Source organism: Heterocephalus glaber, unplaced genomic scaffold (genome assembly GCF_053883595.1).
Source record: "Heterocephalus glaber isolate CG9 unplaced genomic scaffold, H.glaber_assembly_v1.0 deba00001813, whole genome shotgun sequence".
Lineage (NCBI taxonomy): Eukaryota > Metazoa > Chordata > Mammalia > Rodentia > Bathyergidae > Heterocephalus > Heterocephalus glaber.
This window is the reverse complement of record NW_028258484.1, coordinates 698660-722447: the sequence shown is the minus strand read 5'-3', so window position 1 is coordinate 722447 and position 23788 is coordinate 698660. Positions and strand designations below refer to the sequence as shown.

At 38.1% G+C, this 23788-nt stretch overlaps 1 protein-coding gene across 4 annotated transcripts in view; it reads left to right on the top strand.

Moving 5' to 3' along the window:
- Prpsap2 (phosphoribosyl pyrophosphate synthetase associated protein 2) overlaps nt 1-23788 on the top strand; it is a 69175-nt gene that overhangs the window by 42747 nt on the left and 2640 nt on the right. Inside the window, exon 12 of one of the 4 annotated variants that reach the window (XM_087203901.1) lies at nt 8903-9402. The exons of the other annotated variants lie outside the window; for them this stretch is intronic. Within the exon in view, the coding sequence (XP_087060027.1) occupies nt 8903-8935 (33 nt within the window). The 3' untranslated portion in view covers nt 8936-9402. Of the gene's footprint in view, nt 1-8902; nt 9403-23788 lie in introns of those variants that run through there. 4 annotated transcript variants of the gene reach the window in all.

Genomic DNA, 23788 nt, shown 5'->3' with positions numbered 1-23788 from the left:
AGGGGAATAGCTGGCTCAAATGGGACCTCTAGCCCTAGTTCTTTGAGGTATCTTCATACTGTTTTCCACAGTGGTTGCACCAGTCTGCACTCCCACCAACAATGGAGAAGGGTTCCTTTCTCCCCACACCCCTGCCAGCATTTGTTATTGGATGATTTCTTGATAGCAGCAATTCTTTCTGGGGTGAGGTGGAATCTCTCTCTTATAAATAGTTCTTTATAGGATCAACAAAATAGACAAATATTTAGCTAAGCTGAATAAAAAAATGAAATAAGACTCAAATTACTAAAATAAGCAATGGAAGTGGGGACATGTTTACTGACTTTACAGAAGCAAAAAAGATTATAATTCTGTGAACAAATATATGCTAAAAAAAAAATTGAATAACCTACATGAAATGAACAAACTCCTGGAAACAAAACTACCAAAACTGACTGAAGAAGAAATAGAAATTTTTCATGCTCATTTTTCTTCTCTTTAGTGTTTGTGTGTGTGTGGTTTTACGCACCCTTTTTTATTCTTATTTTTTCTTCTCTCTCTTTTTTTTTTTTTGGTTTTTATTTTGTTTTCTTTACCTCTCTCTATTTTTTCCTCCTCCCAACCCCCACCCCCCGGGATTGAACTCAGAACCTTGCACTTACAAGGCAGGCACAGTACCACTGAGCTAAATCCCTGGCCCTTATTTTTTTCCTTTTCCTTTAGTTTGAGCTCTGCTTTCTCTCTTTTTTTTTAAATTCTTTTCTGTAACTTTTGTCTAATACTATTGATTTCCTTTTACTCCTTAGTAGGATCCTTTATTTCACTTTTCTCACCTCTTTCTCATCTTCCATTGCTTAATTTTTCAAAATTTTTACAAGCTCTCATTCCCCACCCTCCTTTACTACTATAACCATTAAGCTTTATGAATCTTGAGATAGTTAACTCTATGCTATTACTGATGAACACTGTTTTATTATTAATGGGGGTATGCATTTGGTAGCTCAATATTTGATTTGTCTTAATGTTTATACTATAATTATAGCTCTTTTCTATGGTTAAGGATGGTACATTGTTGATGTTTTGTTTTTGTTTTTTTCCTTCAACTTTTTTTTTTTGTACTGGGGATTGAACTTGGGTCCTTGCACTTGTGAGGCAGGCAGCAGAACCACTGAGCTAAATCCCTGGCTGTTTTTTTTCTTTTGAGACAGGGTCTTGCAACATAGTTCAGGCTAGCCTTAAACTCACATGTATCCCAGGTTGGTCTTGAACTTGTGGCAGTCCTCATGCCTCAGCCTCTCTAGTGCTAGGATTATAGGTATGCCACCTATCCCTGGCTGTCCTTAGGGTATGTCAATATCCAGATTGTCTTTGACACAGTTATTCTTGATTTCTTTTTTTTTTTATTATTCTTGATTTCATTACTATAGCCAAGGTAACACGTTGTCATCAGTTGGTTTTCTCTATATGCCAATATCTGGATTACTTGGTGTCATTTACAATACTGTGGTCCACTCAAGGAGAAATGGGTACTGAGCCAAATACACTACAGCCTCCCCAACCCAAATAAACAGATAAGGGGGTTCTGGGACAGAGGCCTATACTTAGCCAAGTCCACATGCATCACTGAAAAGCAGAAAGTACAGAAGTCTCCATACTAACAACAAAGTCCTCCACTATAATCAACCCACCAGCCTCAGCACACAAAACAAAACAAACAAACAAAAAATAGGGACATGAAAAGACAAGGCAACACAATGCCTCCCAAAGATCCCAACTCCCATAAAGCTGATCCTGGGAAACTGAGGGGAAGAAAACCAAAAGCCACACAGACAAATTATTTGAAAAGATAACAGGAGATTTTTTAAAGTACAAATCAATAAGGTATTGATTGGCAAGTTCAAAGAAGACATAACTACACAGGTAATGATCCTAATAAAAAGATAAGTCACAGAGGACAGTAATAAAAAGCCACATGAGCTATACAAAGCAATGGTAAACAGGACTGTCTAACATACAACAGAATTGGACTCTATGAAAAGGAACCAAACAGACATTCAAAGACTAAAGATTCTATTGAAAATATGGGCAACAAAAGTGATCGTGAGGTCAGAGTCTCAGAACTAGAAACTAAGGCCATTGTCAATGATAAATTATTCAGAAATACCATAAAAATAAAAAGAACATCAAAAATGGATCCAACAACTGCTAGATGATGCAAAGAAAACTAACCTAAGATTAATTGGAATTAGTGAAAAATCAGAAGACAGCACAAATGGCATAAAATACATCTTTATAGAAATAATGCTAGAAGAATTTCCAAATAAGGAATAGAATTTAACATACAGATAAGTGAAATAGCCACAATCAGGAAAGAACCTTTCCCTGACACATCATACTCAAAGTCCCAGAAATCCAACACAAGCAGATAATCTTAAATACTATTAGAGAAAAGCAACAAATCACTTATAAAGGTAAAACTATCAGAATTACTGCAGACTTCTCAACACAAGTTTTAAAAGTCAGAAGAGGGCTGGGGATTTAGCTCAGTGGCACCGTGCCTGCCTTGCAAACTCAAGGTCCTAAATTCAATCCCCAGTGTCGGGGGTGGGGCATTGGAGTGAATTGTTTCAAGCCCTAAAAGAAAACAATTTCCAAACCAGACTGATAAGTCCTACAAAACTATCAAATCTGATGGGGAAATTCACGATAAGGACCACCTAAAGAAATTCATGAGCACCAAACCAGCACTCAAATATATCCTAGAAATTCTCAAAGATATCCTAGGAAGAGACAATGAAGTGAACAATGACAAAAGGTCTAATACAATGAATATGCCAGGTAGTGTGAACAGTTAAGTTCAAGAAAAAGAAAGGGAATCAACAACTGAACAATTATGCACTGACAGGTGTAAGTCAATACCTATAGGTAATAACTCTCAATGTGAATGGACTCAATTCAATCAGACACAGATTGGGAGAATAGATCAAGAAACAATTCACTATGCTGTGTACATGAAATACATTCAACACAAAAAGAAATTCATAGACTAAAAATCAAAGGATGGAAAACAATATTCCATGCAATAGGAACTCCAAAAAGCAAGTGTAGCTATCCTATTTTCAAATAAAGTGGACATCAAGCCAAAACTGATCAGAAAGGCAAAGAATGTGACTACATATTGGTTAAAGGAACAATTCAACAGGAAGAGATAACAATTATTAACATACACACCACACAGTGGCCCACTAGACAGGTACTACTAGACTTAAAAGATCAGATAAACATCAACACAATTATAGTAGGGAAACCTCAATATCTCACTATCACAAATCAACTACAGAAAAAAATGAACAAAGAAATATCACATCAAACAAAATCCTCACACAAGTGGACTTAATAAATATCTACAGAATGTTCTACTCAACAACAGGATAAACACTCTTCTCAGCAACACAGAACTTTCTCCAAACTAGACCTCATACTAGCCCATAAAGAACGCTTAAGTAAATGCAAAAGATTGAAATTATATCAAGGACATTATCAGATCATAGTACAGTGAAACTAGAAATCAGTGGCAAAACACAAAATTTATGCAAACACATGGAAATTTAAAAATACTTTCTTGAATAATCATTATGTTACAGAACTCAAGGAAGAAATAATTCCTAGAACTAAACAATAAAGCCAGTATATCATGCCAGAATTTAGAGGACACAGTGAAAACGGTCTTAAGAGGGTAGTTTATGGCTCTGAATGCCTACATCAGTAAAACAGAGCAAGCCTAAGTAAATAACATAACAGTGCACCTCGAGGTCCCAGAAAAACTGGAATAGTACAAATCCAAAGCTAGTACAAGGAAGGAAATTATAAAGATCAGAGCACAAATCATTGAAATTAAGGCAAAAAATATACAAAGAATGAATCGAGATGGTTCTTTGAAAGAATAAATAAACCCTTAGCTAATCTTAGCAAAAAATAGACAAATTTAAAAAAATAAAAAGGAAAGAGCCAAATCAATGCAATTAAAAATGAAAAAGGTTGGGCTGGGGATTTAGCTCAGTGGCACCACACCTGCTTCACAGATGCAAGGTCCTGAGTTTGATCCCCGGCACCAAAAAAAAAAAGAAAGAAAAAGGTAAAATCACACTAGACAGCATCCAACCAAAAAACAGAACTACAAGCTTGTCTCTTCAATGAATATAGATGCAAAAATCCCCAACAAGGTACTGGCAAAAGATCATACATTATGACCAAATAAGTTTCATCCTAGGAATCCAAGGATGGTTCAACATACACAAATTGATAAATGTAATGCATCATATAAACAGAAGCAAGGACAAAAACCACATGATAATCTCAATAGGCACAGGAAAAGCCTTTGACAAAATCCAACATCCATTCATGATAAAAACACTGAAGAAAATAGATAAAAAGGAACTTATCTCAATCTGATAAAAACCATTTGTGACAAACTTACTGCCAACGTCATATTAAATGAGGAAGAACTAAAAGCTTTCCATCTAAAGCCAGAAACAAGACAAAGATGTCCAACTATCACCACTTCTATTTAACACATACTGAAAACATTAGTAAAAGCAATTAGGAAGGAAAAGATATAAAAGGGATTTGTATAGGGGAGGAAGAAGTCAAATAATCATTATTTGCAGGCAACATGATCCTCTTCATAAAAGACCTAAAAAATTCTACCAAAAGACTCCCAGAATTAATAACCAAATTCAGCAATATAGCAGAATACAAAAATCAACTAAAAAATTAATAACATCTCTGTGCACTAATAATGAATTCATTGAGAAACTAGGAAAACAATGCCATTCACCATAGCATCAAGAAAAATTAAAAGCTTATCAATTAACCTAATCAAGGACCTCTACAATGAAAACTACAGTTCTCTGAAAAAGGAGATTGAACAAGACCTCAGAAAGTGGAAAGATATCCCCTGTTCCTGGATAGACAGAATCAATATAGTCAAAATGGCCATACTTCCAAAATTGATATATAGATTTATATAATCTCAATCAAAATATCAACAGCATTCTTTGCAGAACTGGAGAAAACAATCCTAAAATTCATATGGAACCAAAAGACACCCAGAATAGCAAAAGTAATCCTGGATAACAAGAGTAAAGTGGGAAGCATCACAATTCCAGATCTGAAGTTATACTACAAAGCTACAATGACAAAAACAGGATATACTGGCACAAAAACAGAATGTGGAATAATGGAACAGAATAGAGGATGCAGAAACAGCTCCAAGCACATTCAACTATTTGATCTTTGACAGAGGGGACAAAAACATACACTAAAGGAAAGATAACCTCTTCAATAAATGGTTGTGGAAAACTGGCTGTCTACATGCAGAAGATTGAATACAGACCCATATCTCTTATGTACTAAACCCAAATCAAAATAGATCAAAAAACTAAATGTTAAAAACAATCTGCTGGAAGATAAAATAGGTAAAATACTTGAAGTCATAGGCTTAGGCAAGAACTTTCTAAACATAATCCCAGTTGCACAGGAAATGGTACCAAGAATCAATAAATGGGATCATATCAAATTAAAAGTCCTCTGCACAGCAAAAGAAACAAACAACAGAGTGAAGAGACAACCTACAGAGTGTGAAAAACTTGGCAGCTATTCCCTAGAGGACTAATATCTACACTATATAAAGAACTCAAAAAAATTAGAATACCAAAATAAAAGATCCAGTCAAAAAAATGGGCAGACACTTCTCAAAAGGAGAAATATAAATGGCCAATAAATACATGAAGAAATGTTCAACATCTCTGGCCATAAGAGAAATGCAAATTTTAAAAACCCTCAGATTCTGTCTTCTCCCAGAAAGAATGGCCATTGTCAAAAAATCAAATAATAACCTAGTGCTGGTAAGGCTGTGGGGAAAAAGCAGCCCTTCTACACTGTTGATGGGAATGTAAGCTAGTACAACCACAATGTAAATCAGTAGAGATTCCTCAAAAAACTAAAGAGAAATTCCATTCAACCCCGCTATTCCCCTTCTAGTTATCTTCCCCAAAGAATTACAGATCTATTACAGTGATACATGTATACTTATAGCAGCACAATTAATAATAGCTGAATGTTGGAAGCAGCCTATATGTTCATCAGCAGATGAATGAATAAAGAAAATGTGGCCTTTGTACACAATAGAGTACTGCTTTGCCATAAAGAAGGATAAACTTAAGTCACTTGTGGCAAAATGGATGCACCTTGAGACCATAATGTTAAGTGAAATAAGTCACACACACACGTTTAAACATCACATGGTTTCTCTTATATGAGAAACCCAATTAAAAATAAAGAGCAAAATGAAAGATAGACAATAAATAGTAGGGAGATAGATTTTTTTCAAAATGGAAAGGGGATCAAGAGATGGGTGGATGGGAAGGGAAGAGAGAGAATAAAAGAAGGAAAGATGCAACTAGATGGAAGGGAGCTGAAAGGAAAATAAAAAGAATGAAGATGTATTATGTACTTGTACCAGTTCCCTGTGGTAAATGTCATCATTATGTGCTACAAACACATACAAATAAAAATAAAAATTTTAGGGCCAGGGATTTAGCTCAGTGGTTCTGCTGCCTGCCTCGCAAGCACAAGGTCCCAATTTCGATCCCTGGTACCAAAAATAAATAAGTAAAAATTTTTAAAAATTGAAAATTTTAATAGATTTATAATAAGGAGATTAAATCAATAATCAAAAGTGTTGACCAAAAAAAGCCCAAGACCAGATAATTTCACTGGAGAATTGTATCAAATGCTTAAAGAAGAATTAACATAAATCCTTCTTAAATTCTTCTGAAAAATTAGAGTAGTAACACAGACTGTTTCTGTCTTCCCTTTCCCCACAATTTATACATTGAAGCCCTAAAAATACCCAATTTGATTATGTTTATAGATAAGGCCTTTTATGGAGGTAATTAAGCTTAAATGAGATCACAAGAGTGGGACCCTTATCTGATAGCATAGTGCCCTTGGAAGAAGAGACAGGAAGGAGTGTGATTTTGGTACACACACACACACGCTAGACAAGATGGGAAGATTGAATCCTAATCGGTCTCCTTGGTGAGCACTAAGAAGAAAGAGGGCATGCAAGTGTGCTGACATGCAGGGAAAAGTAAAAACACCTGAGAGCCATTGTTTACCTGAACAAGTACTGTAGAGTGAGGGAGACAGATGAATCCTGTATAACTCTAATTGTTTGTGCCCATGTCTGAGTGAGTAAAGCCAAGGTATCCCAGTCACTTGGAGCTCTATGTTGAAGGGAGACAAGAGCTCCCTGGCCCTCCAGTTTTTGACCTGATTCTGTGTCTATTTTTCATCCTCATCACCCCTTACTTAGGTTCGAGCTCATAATTCTGGTTCCTACACACACACACAATGGAAAAATTATCATTTACATGCCAAAAGGAGAAACCAGGACCAGGATGTAGCTCAGTGGCACCACACCTGCCTGGCAAGCACAAAGTCCTGAGTTCAATCCCTGTACAAAAACAAAAGAAAACAAAACAAAACAAAAAAGGAGAAACCAAATTGGTGCGCTTTGATCTAGGATTTTGCATAATGCTGAAAGACTGAAACTTCCTCTAAAATCAGGAACAAGGCAAGATGCCCTCTCTCACTACTATTCATAATTGTAATGAAAGCTCTAGTCAGAAGATGTAAGCAAGAAATAGAAAGTCATACATATTGGAATGAAAAAGACTACAACTGCTTTTTTAAAAAGACTATATATGGCTGGGAATTTAGCTCAGTGGTTTCACCATCTGCTCCACAAGTGCAAGGACCCGAGTTCAATCCCCAGTATCAGGGAAAAAAAAGACTACATATGGAAATACCAAGGAATCCACATGAAATAAAACAAAAATTATTAGTAGTAATGAATGACTTTGGCAAAGTTGCAGGATTCAAGATCAACAAAACTTAGTTGTGTTTCTATACACTACCAATGAACAATCTCCAAGTGAAATAGCATCTAAAAGAATGAAGTAGTGGAAGTAATTGACATCTTAACAATAAGGAGTTTTCTAATCCATGAACATGGGTTGTGTTACCATTTATTTAGGTTTGTTTGTTTTGTTTGGCACTACTAAGGATTGATCCCAGAGTCTTTGCACTGAGATACATCCTTAGGCCTTTTTAATTTTTTTTGTTTTTGTTTTCTTGAGACAGTCTCACTATGTAGTCCAGACTGGCCTTGAACTCACAATGTAGCTCAGGCTGGCCTCAAACTCATGACGGTCCTCCTGCCTCAGCCTCCCAAGTGCTGGGATTACAGGCATGCACTACATCCTGCTCTTTTTTTTTTTTTTTTTTTTGAGACAGAGTCTTGCTAAGACACTAAGTTGCTCAAGCTAGGCCTGAACTTGTGATTCTCCTGATCCAGCTTCTCAGAGTACTGGGATTATAGGCATGCCCCACTCTGCTCATCTTGTTTAGGTCTTTAATTTATTTCAGTGTATTTTTAAAAATTTTATTGTACAAGTCTTGTACCTCCTTGGTTAAATTTATTCCTCTGTATTTTATTTTTTTCATGCTATTATAAATGGAAGTGTTTTCTTAATTTCCTTCTTTGATTATTCATCTTTTGTCTAGAAATACAGTTGAGTTTTGAGTGTTGATTTTGTATCTTGAAACTTTACTGAACTTTTTTTTGGGGGGGTGCGGGGATGGAGCTCAGGACCTTCCACTTTCAGGCAGCAGAACCGCTGAGCTAAATCCCCAGCCCCTTGAATTTTTTAAACGTAATTTGTTTTGTGTTTGTGTTCTTTAGGTTTATGCATATTATCTCTGAATCATGTTGTCTAAATCATGTTGTCATGTCATATAGATGATTTTATTTCTTCCTTTCTAGTTTGAATATCTTTATTCCTTTTTTCTTCTCTAGGTGCTCTGGCTAGTACTCCTAGTACTGGGTTGACTGGAAGTGGTAAAAATGGACCTGCTTGTCTTGTTCCTGATCTAAGATGAAACATTTTCAGTCTTTTGCCATTGAGTTTAATGTTTTTCACATACAGACTTCCTCATGTTTAGAAAGTTTCCTTTTACCCTTAGTTATTGAGTCCTTTTTTATAATAAAAACTGTTGGATTTTCCCAGTTTTCACATTAACTGAGATAATCATGTGGCTTTTTTCCCTATTCATTCTGTTAACATGATGCATTATATCAAATGATTTTGTGTGTTGAGGCATCCTTGGATTCCTGGCATAAATCCCATTTGGTCATGGTGTACAATCCTTTTGCTCCGTTCCTGAATGTATATATTCTGTTGAAAATTTTTCATCTATATTTATGAAGGATATTGACCTTTTCTTGTGATGTCTTTGCCCTGCTTAGCTGTTAACGTGGTACTGGCCTCATTGAATAAAAGCACTCTCTTCTCTTAATTTTTTTGAAGAGCTCATTCATAATTTATGTTAAGTATTTAAATATTTGGTAAGAATAATTAATGAAGTCACCTAGTTCTGCAATTTTCTTTGTCAGAGTTTTAATTGGGTTTCGTTTGGTTTGGTTTTTGTGGTACTAGAGATTGAATACAGGGCCTCTATCATGCTAGCCAAGTGCTCTACTACTGAGCTACATTTCCAGGTCTTTTATAAACTTTATATTGTGACAGGGTCCCACTGAGTTGCTCAGGCTGTCCTCAAACATTTGACACTCCTGCCTCAGCCCCCAACTAGCTGGGATTACAGATGTGCACAACTGGGTTCAATCTCCTTACCTGAATCAGTTAATTCAGACTTTATATTTCTTATTGAGTCAGTTTTAGTGTTTCCAGGAGTCTGTTTCTTCTAGGTATCCAAATTAATGGCATATAATTTATATAGCGTTCTCTGGAATCCTTTTTATTCCTGTAAATAAGTTGTAACATCTCCAGTTTTCTTTCTGATTTCAGAAACTTGAGTCTTCTCTTTTTTCCTTAATAAAGCCAACTAAAGATTTGTTAGTTAGTCTTTGTTGATTTTTTTCTTTTTCTTTCTTTTTTTTTTTTTTTGGTACCGGGGATCGAACTCGGGTCCTTGCACTTGCGCAGCAGGCGCCAAAACCACTGAGCTAAATCCCCAGCCCTGTTGATTATTTCAAAGGACTAACTTTTGGGTCTTTTCAAAGTACTAAATGTGTCAATTTTGCTGATCTTTTCTAACAATCAAGCTCAGTTTCTCTATTTTCTTATTCTTTTGTGTTTATCTTCCTTCTTATCTTTATTATTTCCTGCTTTCTGCTAGCTTTGGATTTTGTTTTGTTTTCTGGTCCTTCAGGTATACAATTTGATTATTAATTTGAGGTCTTTCTTTTTTAAAAAATTAGGTGTTGAACAATGTGTCCTATTTTCCTTTCACCCTCATTTTGTCTGGATAGGGCAAGGAAAAAAGACACAAACTCACTAATTAAGTCAGTCCTCTTGGAGATTCTTAAGTAATTAGTGTATATAAAACTCAAAGGACATTTGTACTCTGGAAATACAGTAGATGGTTTTAAATGGTAATTTTGTGTATATACCAGCTCTCATATGCGTCCCCTTAGCCACCAAGCTTTTACCTTCACTTTGCCACCTCCCACTTGCTCCTTAACTAAAAGCTGGCATTTAGCCCTGTGTCCCTATCAGTCCTTTCCTGTGAAGTCTAAAATCCTAATTCTAAATCCACATTTCAGTTCACAAGCCATTTCTTATTTGACTTTTTTCCTGCCTAGTTTCTACTGACAAACCCTTCTTTAAACAAAACAAAAAATTCTTTATTACCTTGGTTCCTTATATTTTGCTTGCTCCTAGACCTCTTATTTTTGGCCACTTCATTTATTCTTTAAATGTTATTTCTCATTGTTGTTGTCATAACTGGTATACCATCACCCTTGGGTAATTCCAGTTCAGTGATCCCTAAGGCCTCATCTTTAGCCCAAACTTCTCAGTCTGTCTCCTTACTGCATTGCACTTATTCCCCAGTCACCAATGTGTGTGTCTTCAGTTGTTCTCCCACAGCCTACTCTGTGCCTGTGTTCCATACTTTAATTTCAGGACCATTATTTCCTAAGTTTTCTCAGCTTTTCATTCTTCTCTTCGCCTCTTAGTTCTAAGTTTTATTGATTTTCCTACACTGCGGTTACATTTTCATTGCGGTTACTGGAAGGACTACATGAACCTGTCTTCTTATAGCCTGTCTCCTCGTTGCTTCACAATGTTACTAGATTAGGCTCCCTAGATGCACTCTGGCAATGTTACTCCCTGCTTAACACCCTTCAGTCACTTCATGAACTGTGTGGAGAGAGCCAAAGTTCTTAGTTCAGTGTAGAGTCTTCTATGTCTTCCCCAGTCAAGGTTCTGATAAAGGAGACTTACAGTCCTTCAGATGCCCCATGTGGCCAACCCTCCACGCCTTGTGAATGCTGTACTGTTTGCATCAAATGCGCTAGCCATCCTTTCTGCCCAGAAAATTCCATGCATCTTGCAGGCTCAGTATCAGCATGTCTGAAAATTCCCCTGTTCCATTCAAGGAGAATCTAATGTCCTTTTGTGTCACCACTGTAATTACAACCTACCTCTATTGTATCACTTATTTTTGTTTTTTAAAGTCTCTTTTATTAGAATGTGAGCTCCTTAAGGGCAGGAAAAAAAATCTGTATTCACTTTGATATCGCTATAGCATATTTTTTGGCATATGAACATTTAATAAATATTTGTCAGATAAAAAAAAAATTAGATGTTGCTCATTCCGTGTATTTTGGAAGTGTACAACTTCTTTTGGTTTTTACAAGGGCTCACAATTAAGAGTTTGCCTTGATGGGGCCGGGGATTTAGCTCAGTGGTTCTGCCACCTGCACAAGCACAAGGTTCCGATTTCGATTCCCAGAACCAAAAAAAAAAAAAAAAAAGAATTTGTCTGAGAGGAAACTTTAGACTTTGACTTCTGAGCTATAGAGGCCGGGGATTTAGCTCAGTGGTTCTGGCGCCCACCTCGCAAGCTCAAGGTTCCGAGTTTGAGCCCCAGTACCAAAAAAAAAACAACTTTTGAGCAATGATAGGACAGTTAAGACTGGGAACATTTGGACATGGACTAAATGCCTTTGCATTGTGAAAGGGACATGAGGCTTTGGGGACCAAGGGCAGAATACTATACTATAGTTTGTATCAGGACTGTCCCCCAAGCACCCACATGTTTGGTCCTCAGCTTGGCAGTGTTGAGATGTGGTAGAAACAGGTAAGAGCCATCAAGCCTAGTGGACAGTTTTAGGTCACTAGAAGCATGCCTTTGAAGGAGATTGTAGGAGACCAGTCTCTTCTGATCTCTTTTTTGCTTCCCAGCTGCCATGAACAGGTTGCAACACAACACACTTCTCAGCATGATGTTCTTCCTCATTAAAGGCTCAAAAGCAATGGTGTTCACCAACCATGAACTGAAATCTCTGAACCTATGAGCCAAAATGAACCGCTCCTCTTTGAGTTGATTACCTCAAGTATTTTGTTACAGTAACAAAAAGTTCAATAACATAGAGATTTAGAATTTTGATTTGCCTCCATGCATTGCTTCACTACATACCATAAAATCTGAATGTGGTGCTTTCCTTTTCATTAATCTCGAAGTGTTTTCTAATTTCCCATATGATTTCTTCTTTAAGAATAAGACAATTTGGGCCAGGGATTTAGCTCAGTGGTTTCACCGCCTGTTGTGCAAGAGCAAGGACCCGAGTTCAATCTCCGGTACCAAAAAGAAAAAAAAAAAGAATAAGACAATTCATAGGCCAGGGATTTAGCTCAGTGGTTCTGCCACCTGCCCTGCAAGGGCCAAGGACCAGAGTTCGATCTCTGGTGCAAAAAAAAAAAAAAAAAAAAAAAGAACAAGACAATTCACATATTTATAAATTTCCCACTTTTAAAATTATTGATTTATATTTCATTCATTAGAATCTGAAAATACTTTGCATGAATTCAGTCTTTTAAAATTTATTAGCCATGGGCTGGGGATTTAGCTCAGTGGTTCCGCCGCCCACCTAGCAAACACAAGGTCCCGAGTTCGATCCCCGGTACCAAAAAAAAAAATTTATAAGCCAGGCATGGTGGCACCCTAGCACTTAGAAGGCTGAGGCAGGAGAATCACCGTGAGTTCAAGGCCAGTCCGAACTACATAGAGAGACCCTGTCTCAAAACTTAATTAATTAATTAACTTTTTTTAAAGTAGGATCACCGTGACTTCAAGGCCAGTCTGAACTACATAGAAAGACCCTGTCTCAAAAAATTAATTAATTTTTTAAAAATCTGTTAAGACTTGTTTTGTGACCTGACATGGTCTGTGTGGAAGAATGTTTTACATGCACTTGAGAAAGGTATTTATTCTGTTGCTGTTGAGCTGAGTGTTTATCATATATCTGTATAATCTAACTGGTTTTGTTGTTCGAGTACTTTAATTTCTCATTACTCTTCTGTCTAGTTGTTATATCCATTATTGGAAGGTATTGAAGTCTAGCTATTATTGTAGAACTGTCTATTTCTCCCTTTTATTGTGTCAAGTGTTTATTTTTTTATTTTTTTTGTATTAAATTCTTTTATTGGTACATTGTAGGTATACAACACAATTACATTTCTCATTGGGAATTGTACCTTTATATAATGCATCTTGGTTCTTATTTTTTCCCCATTCCTAGCCCTCCCTTCACGCCCTCCACCCTTCCCTATTTACAAAGACTTTATTTCCATTTTTTCCATTTCTCATCATTTTTTCCTCTCCCTTCTTTCCTTTCCCCTGCCCCTCCCACTACCCCTACCCCTTTGGATCTTTTCTTCCTATTTTACATTATCGATTATTCATTCTAATCATTGGTACATTTTAGGTATACAATATAATGACATTCATCATTGGAAATTTGCACCTTTACATAGTCTCTCTTGGTTCTTATTTTTCACCCTTGCCCAGCCCTCCCTTCAGCCCCTCCATTCCTCCCTATTTACAAAGATTTTGTTCCTATTTTTCCATTTTCTCATATTAATCCCATTCCCTTCTATCCTTTCCCCTAGCCCTCCCACTTCCTTCCCCTTTGCCCCTTTTCTTCCCATTTCACATGACCTATTATACATTTAGTCCTTATTTACACTTTCAGTTTCTCACACCAGAGAAACTATTCGGTATTTATACACGTGTGTCCTATTTATTTCACTTAAGAGTATTGCCTCAATGTGCATCCACTTAGCTATAAATGTCTCTAATTTCTCATTTTTTATGGCTGAGTAGTACTCCATTTTATAAAAAAACCACATTTTCTTTATCCAGTCTCCAGTTGATGGGCATTTGGGCTGTTTCCAAGTTTTAGCTATTACAAACTGCGCTGCTATGAACATGGGTGCACATATATCACTGTGGTATGATTCTTTTAATTCTTTGGGGAAGATCCCCAGCAGTGGAATAGCAGGGTCAAATGGGACTTCCAGTCCTAGTTCTTTGAGGTATCTCCATACTGATTTCCACAGTGCTTGCACCAGTCTACACTCCCACCAGCAGTGGAGCAGGGTTCCTCTTTCCCCACAGCCCCTCCAGCTTTTGTTATTGGTTGATTTCATGATAGCAGCCATTCTTTCTGGAGTGAAGTGGAATCTCAGCGTTGTTTTCATTTGCATCTCTCAAATGACCAGTGATGTTGAGCATTTTTTCATGTATTTATTTGCCATTTCTACTTCTTTGTGTGAGAAATGTCTGTTCGTTTCAGATGCCCATTTTTGGATTGGGTCTTTAAATTTGGGAGGTCTGATCTTTTTAAGTTCTTTTTTTTTTTTTTTTGTGGTACTGGGGACTGAACTCAGGTCCTTGCCCTTGTGAGACAGGCAGCAGAACCACTGAGCTAAACCCCCGGCCCCCTTTTTAAGTTCTTTATAGATTCAAGATAGTAGACCTTTGTCTGAGGAAGAGCAGGTGAAGATTTTTTCCCACATTGTGGGTTGTTTCTTCTCACTGCTGGTGGTTTCTCTTGCTGTGCAGAAGCTTTTTAATAAGAAGAGATCCCACTTGTTGATTGTTTGTGCTAGTTCATGGGCAACTGAGGTTTTGTTCATAAAATCTTTTCCTACACCGATGTCTTCAAGGGTTCTACCTAACCTCTGTTCCAACTGGTTCAGGGTTTCTATTTTAATATTTAGATCTTTAATCCATTTTGATTTTAGTTTAGTGCATGGTGAGAGATATAGGTCTAGTTTTAATCTTTGGCAAGTTGAAGCCCAATTTTTCCAGCACCATTTATTAAAGAGGCTATCTTTCCTCCAGTGAGGGTGCTTGGCTCCTTTGTCGAAGATGAGATGACTGAGTGTATCTGGCGTTGTTTCTGCATCTTCTAATCTGTTCCACTGGTCCTCAGGTCTGTTTCTTTGCCAGTACCATGCTGTTTTTATCACAGTAGCTTTGTAGTAGAGTTGCAGGTTGGGGATTGTGATACCCCCTGCCATGTCTCTGTTACCTAGAATTGCTTTTGCTATTCTGGGTCTCTTCTTGTTCCAAATGAATTTTTTGATTGTTTACTCAAGGTCTATGAAGTATGCTGCTGGGATCTCAATTGGAATTGCATTAAATCTATATAGCAGTTTTGGAAGTATGGCCATTTTCACTATATTAATCCTTCCTACCCAGGAGCAGGGGATGTCTGTCCATTTTCTGATATCATCTTCAATCTCTCTTTTCAGAGTGCTATAGTTTTCAGAGAAGAGGTCTTTGATTTCTTTCGTTAGGATGATTCGTAGGTATTTCAGTTTCTTGGATGCTATTGTGAAAGGAATTATTTGCCCTATTTCTCTCTCAGTGAGCCTGTCATTCGTGTAGAGGAAAGCTATTGATTTTTGTGTGTTGACCTTGTAACCAGCTACTTGACTGAATTTGCTTATCAAGTCTACAAGACTTTTGGTGGAGTTCTTAGGGTGTTCTAAATAGAGTATCATGTCATCTACAAATAATGACAATTTGACTTCTTCATTACCTATCTTTATTCCTTCTATTTCTTTCTCTTGTCTAATTGCTGTGGCTAATGTTTCCAGAACTAAACTGAACAAGAGTGGTGATAGTGGACATCCTTGTCTTGTTCCTGATTTGAGTGTGAAGGATTTCAGTTTTTGACCATTTAGTATGATACTGGCTGTTGGTTTTTCATAGATGGCTTCTATCAGTTTGAGGTAGAGACCATCTATTCCAATTTTTTGTAGGGGTTTTATCATAAATACATGTTGGATTTTGTCAAATGCTTTTTCTGCATCTATGGAGATAATCATATGGTTTTTGTCCTTGGCTCTATTGATATAGTGTATTACATTGACTGATTTCCATATATTGAACCATCCCTGCATCCCTGGGATGAATCCCACTTGATCAGGCTGTATGATCTTCTTGATGATCTTCTGCATTCTGTTTGCCATTATCTTATTAAGGATTTTTGCATCTATGTTCATTAGTGAGATTGGCCTATAGTTCTCTTTTTCAGTTGGGTCTTTCTCTGCTTTGGGGATCAAGGTGATGCTTGCTTCCAGGAATGAATTTGGGAGTATTGCTTCCCTTTCAATTTCATTGAAGAGTTTAAACAGTAGCGGCAGCAGTTCCTCTCTAAATGTCTTGTAGAATTCAGCAGTGAAGCCATCAGGGCCCAGGCTTTTCTTAGTTGATAAGTTTTTAATTACATTTTCAATTTCATTGCTTGATATTGGGTTGTTCAGAATTTTTAGGTCTTCTTCATTCAACTTTGGTAATTCATATGCATCTAGGAATCTGTCCATTTCTTCTGTGTTGTCCATCTTACTGGTGTATAGGTTCTGGAAGTAGGTATTGATGATCCTCTGGATTTCTGCTGGGTCTATTGTAGTTTCAACCTTTTCATTCCTAATTGCATGGATTTGGGGCTTTTCTTTCCTTTTTCTGACAAGGTTGGCTAAAGGTTTGTCAAGTTTGTTGATTCTTTTGAAGAACCAACTCTTGGCTTCATTGATTTTTTTGTATCATTCTCTTAGTCTCCATTGCATTGATTTCTCCTCTGATCTTTGTAATTTCCTCCCTTGTATGAGCTTTGGGGTTGTCCTGCTCTTCTTTTTCTAGAAGCTTGAGGTTCAGCATCAGGTTGTTTAATTGGGCTCATTCTGTTTTCCTAATGTGCGTATTCACTGCTATGAATTTCCCTCATAATACTGCTTTCATTGTGTCCCATAGATTCCGATATGTTGTATTGTCATTGTCATTTAATTGAAGGAACTGTCTGATTTCTTCTTTAATTTCCTCTGTGACCCATTGGTTATTCAGAAGTGTGTTGTTCAATTTCCACGTGTTTATGAAATTTTTTGAGTTTCCTTTGCTATGGATCTCCAATTTCATCACACTATGGTCTGATAATATACAGGGGATAACTTCAATTCCTTTGCACTTACTTAAACATGTTCTATGTGTGAGTATGTGGTCTATTTTTGAGAAGACCCATGTGCAGCTGAGAAGAATGTGTATTCTGATTTTGTGGGGAGGAACACTCTAACATCTGTTAAGTTCATTTGTTCAAGAGTTCGATTTAGTTCTAGTATTTCATTCCTTATTTTTTGTCTAGTTGATCTATCTATTTGTGACAGTGGGATGTTGAGGTCCCCTACTACAATTGTATTAGTGCATATATGACTTTTCTTGTCCATTAGTATTTGTTTTATATAGTTGGGTGCGCTAGTGTTTGGTGCATAGATATTTATGATTGTCATCTCTTCCTCTTAGATTCTTCCCTTTACAAGGATGTAGTGTCCTTCTTCGTCTCTCTTAATCAGTGTTGGTTTGAAATCTACTTGATCTGCCAAGAGGATAGCTACTCCTGCTTTTTTTCAGGTTCCTGTCGCATGCAGTATTGTTTTCCACCCTTTAACTTTCAGTCTATGAGTTTCCTTTTGAGTTAAGTGTGTTTCTTGTATGCAGCATATTGTTGGATTTTGCTTCTTGACCCATTCTGCCAGTCTATTTCTTTTGATTGGTGAATTGAGACCATTAACATTGATGGTTATAACTGAAAAGTATTGACTTGTCATTGCCACGACTTTTTCTTTTTGTTGGGTTCTCTCCCTTTCCATTTAATTTCTTGTCATGCCAGATGGGTTCATTCTGCTTTGCTTCCTGGGTTTGTGATCCTCAATGTCTGTTCCTAGGATATTGTGTAAAATTCTTTGGAGTGCTGGTTTGGTATTCACGAAGTTCCTAAGGTGCTCTTTGTCATGAAAGTATCTTATTTCTCCATCCATTTTGAAAGATAGTTTTGCAGGGTACATCAATCTGGATTGGAGGCTGTTTTCTTTTAGGGCTTGGAATATGTCACTCCAAGCTCTTCTTGCCTTGATGGTTTGTGTTGAGAAGTCTGCTATGATTCTGATGGGCTTTCCTTTGTATGTGATTTGTTTCTTTTCTCTGACTGCTTGGAGAACTTTGTTCTTCTGTTGTGTTTCTGGAATCTTAACAATTATATGCCTATGTGTAGATTTTTTTGATCAAGGCTATTTGGAGTCCTATATGCCTCACTTATCTGTATGTCAAGCTCTTTTCCCCTGCTTGGGAAGTTTTCGGCCATTATTTCTGTGAAGAGATTTTTTATGTCATCTGCACTCTCTCCTGTTTCTTCATTGAGCCCAATCAGTCTTATGTTATTCTTTTTTGCATCATCTAGCAGCTGCTGGATTGATTTCTCATGTTCCCTTATAATTTTGAAGCAATTTTTCTTTTCCTGGTCACTAATTGCAATCTTATCTTCTCTATCTGAAATTCTGTCCTCACATTGGCTCATTCTGCTGTGTAGACTTTCACTGGAGTTTTTCATGTCCTGGAAATCTATTTGCATCTGTTTTATGGATTCCATTTGTTTCTTATGTTGGGATTCCATCATGTTCCTCAGCTCCTCTCTAGATTTATTAATCATGTCTTGCACTAGGGGCACCATTTCTCCTGTTATCTGAGAAATTATTTCTGATTTCATTTTTTCCAGATCCCCTTTTGTTGCCAGTTCAGTGGGTCCAGGTGGTTGAGTATCAGAGTGTTCCATCTCATTTCCCTTTGGGGTTGCTGTAGGTGATCTGGACCTCTGGTTTTGAGACTTATTTATGTGTTTTCTGATTTTGACTGGGGCGGGGGGCTGTTAGCGCCTGCACTGATTACCTCCTCTGAGCTGGGTGAGGTGGGACAGGGGCCGGGAGCAGCAGTAGGGATGGTGACCCAAAAGCCCTTTCCTGTGGGCTGGGAGCAGCTGGAGGGATGGTGGCCAGGAAACCCCTTCCTCTGGACCAGGAGAAGTGGGATGGTGGCTCAGAAGCCCCTCCCTCTGGGCCGGGAGCAGTGGGAGGGATGGTGGCCCGGAAGCCCTGTGAGACCAAAGCGACTCCATTTTGCTAAAATCCACCATTCCCCTAGCCTCTCAAATTAATGGTTAAAATGTGTTTGCTCTGGAACAAAAGATACAATCTGTAACAAACCAAAGTTCCTAAGTTAATTACTCAGCCATCTGTTTACCCAGGAAATGAACATCCTGGGCCCACTATCTGTAGGAACCGTCTGTCAATGTGCTGACTGTCAGTGCTAGGTGGTCGTGACCATTAGTCACCGTGTCTGCTGACCATCAATACGTGACAGTTGCCCACTAACCTTTGTCCTTCTTTTCTTTTGTAAAACCTATACTTAATCCCCCCTTACCCCTGATGAGTTCAGCCAGTCAAAAATGTACACTTCCTGCTTGCTAAATGTTAACCAATCATGTAACTGCTAAGTGGAAAATCTCCAAACCTTGCTGTAACCTCTATAAAAACCCCGCTAATTTGGAACTCAGGGCTCTCAATCTCGATCCACTGTGTCGGTGACAATTTAGAGTCCCTGCTTAAGCTTGAATAAACGACCCTCATGTGCTTACATCGGAAACGGCCTCCTGGTGGTCTTTGGGACCTTGCAATCTGGGCACAACAGCCCCTTCCTCTGGGCCAGGAGCAGCGGGACAGAAGGTGGCCCAAAAGCCCTTTCCTCTGGGCTGGGAGCAGCGGGAGGGATGGTGACCGGGAAGCCTCTTCCTCTGGACCAGGAGCAGTGGGAGGACGGCTCCGAAGCCCCTACCTCTGGGCCGGGAGCAGTGGGACTCAGTACCTTGGTCTGGTGGTCCAGTGTCCTCTGCGTCTTTGTAGTGTGGAATCAGGTGGCTGCCTGTCTGCAGCAGGCTGACTCGGCGTGTGTTCCGCGTGACTGGGGACCTCGGTAGGGTGTGGGCAGACCTGCCTGTCTGCAGCGGGGTGATTAGGCGTCTTCCCCGTGACTCAGGACCTTGGTAGGGCGTGCACAGACCTGCCTGTCTGCAGCGGGCTGATTGGGCGTATTCTGTGCGACTCAGGACCTAGGTAGGGCATGGGCAGACCTGCCTGTCTGCAGCGGGGTGATCCTGACTCAGGACCTCGGTAGGGCGTGCACAGACCTGCCTGTCTGCAGCGGGCTGCTTCGGCGTGTGTTCCGCGCGACTGGGGACCTCGGTAGGGTGTGCCAAGTGTTTATTTTTTAAGAGACAGAGTCTCACTGTGTTGCCCAGGCTGGCCCATAAGTCAGAGCTCAAGTGAACCTCTTGCCTTAGCCTCCCAAGTAGCTGGGACTACCGGCCCTTGCCGCCACACTTGGCTTGGATTCTTCTGTTGTTATTGTTTGTTTTGGGAGTGGCTGGATTTTGAATGTAGGGCCTCATTCATGCACTTCACCACTGAGCTACACCCCCAGCTCCTGTCAGTTTTTGCTTCAAATATTCTGGAGCACTATTGCTTTGTGTGCATATGTTTATAATTTTATGTCTTGATGAATTGGCCTTTTTATCAATATATAATAACCTTCTTTGTCTCTTGTAATCTTTTTTGACTTAAAGAATACTTTCTCTGGCGATCACATAGCCATTCCTGCCCTATTTGATTAGTATTTGCATAGAATACTTTTTAAACTTTTCATTTTTAAACTTTCATTGTTTGTATTTGGATTTAAGATAAGTCTCTTATAAACAGCATATTGTTGAATTATATTTTTTTAGCGATTCTGGCAATCTCTTCTTTTAATTGAATAGTTTAATCTATTTACATTTAAAGCAATTATTGTTAGGAAAGAATTATCTTCTATCATTTATTTGTGGTTTTAAAAATCTATTATTTTTGTTTCTCAATTCTTCCATTGCCTTGTTGAATATTTGGGGTTTTTTTCAATAGTATTCCATTTTTATTCCTTCCTCTTTACTTTTTATATATTATTTTCTCTTTCTTTTTCATTTATTTTCCAGCTGGTATATAGAAATATAAAAATTGTACATAATAGTGGAGTATGATGTAGTGTTTCCATGCATTGCCTAATGTTTAAATCAGGTAAAACACATTTATCTCCTGGAACATATATCATTTCTTTATGGTAAAATCTTACAAAATCCTTTTTTCTAGTTTTCTGAAAGATATAGTGTATTATTATTGGTCATCATTCTACTGTTCAATAGCCCACCCAAACCTCTTATTTGTTTTTTAAATTCTTTTATTGGTACATTTTAGGTATATAATACATTTACATTTATCATTGGGCGCTTGTACCTGTACATGATGAATCTTGGTTCTTATTTTTTTCCCCATTACCTGTGCACCCTTCACCCCCTCCACCCTTCCCTATTTACATAGATTTTGTTTCCGTTTTTTTTCTTTACTCATAATTTTTCCTTTCCCTTTTTTCCTTTCCCCTTCCCCTCCCACCACCCCTACACCTTTGGACCTTTTAATATTTCAAATTATTAATTATTCATTGTAATCATTTTAATCCTTATTTATACTTTTAGTTTCTCACACTGGAGAAACTATTCGGTATTTACACATGTGTGTCCTATTTATTTCACTTACAAGGATGGCCTTGATATGCATCCATTTAGCTATAAATGTCTCTAGTTTCTCATTCTTTATGTCTGAGTAGTACTCCATTTTATTAACAACAACAACAAAAAAAACCACATCTCCTTTATCCAGTTTCCAGTTGATGGGCACTTGGACAGTTTCCAAGTTTTAGCTATTACAAACTGTGCTGCTATAAACATGGGTGCACATATATCGCTGTGGTATGATTCTCTTAATTGTCTGGGGAAGATACCCAGCAGGGGAATAGCTGGCTCAAATGGGACCTCTAGCCCAAGTTCTTTGAGGTATCTCCATAGTGATTTCCACAGTGGTTGCACCAGTCTGCACTCTTCCAGCAATGGAGAAGGGTTCCTTTCTCCCTACACCCCCTTCAGCATTTGTTATTGGTTGATTTCTTGATAGCAGCCATTCTTTCTGGGGTGAGGTGGTGCTGGAGTCCAGCTCCAGCGGGTTCAGGTCCTGAGAGGAGGTGTGGAGTCGGCAACGAGAGAATGAGACAGACACTGAGTGGAGGGTCGGCAGCTCAGCTTGTCTTGTCTGAGTTATACCGAAATCACTTTACTTATATATGTTTTGATTACACAAGGCTTTGGTAAGCATGTGGGTCCATACACAGTGTGTTCTCAAACAGAGTTAAAGAGCAAGCTGATATCATCTAAAAAACTATTTTAGACCACCCAGTTCTAGATACTCTTCCCGGTGTTACATGAACTCTTGTTAACTTATCAGATTTATTTTTAAGGAACAAAAAGCATTTTAGAAAGGTCAGGCTACTTCATTAGGCCGAGTTTCGTCAGATCTCATTGTTGTGTGCCCTCCCGGTGTTGGCCAAGGGTGACCAGGTGCCAGACAGTGGGGCGCCTGCGTCATGAATTTGTTGATGTCCCAATCTCCCTTTGTGCAGTCAGGGCATATGGATGTCACGTCCCCACTACTCATGGAGGTATGAGTGAGGGGCTTTTCTGTAAATGGATTTACAATTTCTTCCTGTAATCCCGGCCTAGTAACCATTCCCGAAGTACTACCTTTTATCCTTTCAGTGATTTCCCGGGGAGCACAGCACGGAGGGAATCACTACTGCGGAAAGTGAAAGCAAAGGACCGAGTTGGGGTTTCAGCCACAGTCTCGGCTTCACTGGAGCTGTGTCAGGAAGCGAGATTGTGACCATGGCCTGCGCCAAGGTGGAATCTCAGTGTTGTTTTCATCTTTATCTCTCAAATGACCAGTGATGTTGAACATTTTTTCACATATTTGTTTGCTGCTTTTACTTCTTTGTCTGAGAAATGTCTGTTCATTTCAGATGCCCGTTTTTGAATTGGGTCTTTGAATTTGAGGGGTCTGATTTTTTTCAATTCTTTATTTTAGATAGTAGACCTTTGTCTGAGGTACAGCTGCTAAAAATTTTTTCCCACATTGTAGGCTGTCTTTTAGCTCTGTTGGTGGTTTCTCTTGCAGTGCACAAGCTTTTTAATAAGATGAGATCCCAGTTGTTGATTCTTTGTGCTAGTTCTCATGCTACTTTATATATTATTTTCTTAGTTGTTACTTTGGGGATTGCAAAGAACATCTTAAACTTATAATAATCTAACTTGAATAATGCAAACTTAACTTCAATTGTATACAAACACTCTATTCCAATGCATCTCTATTCCTCCTAGTGTTGTCACAGATTCTATTTTTATGCATTGTGTGCCCATTAATGTAATTATTAGTCTATGCATTTGATTTCTAAGTCATCTATGAAAAAAGGGAGTTACAAACCAAAAGTACAATAGTGGCTTTTATTTTTATTTAAATAGTTCCATTTTTTTTATGGTTTTCTGTTTCTCTTGGGTTCTTCCATTTTAGTCCCAAAGGCTACATTTAGTGTTTGTTTCTTGTAGGCCAGGTCTAATAGTAACAAACTGCTT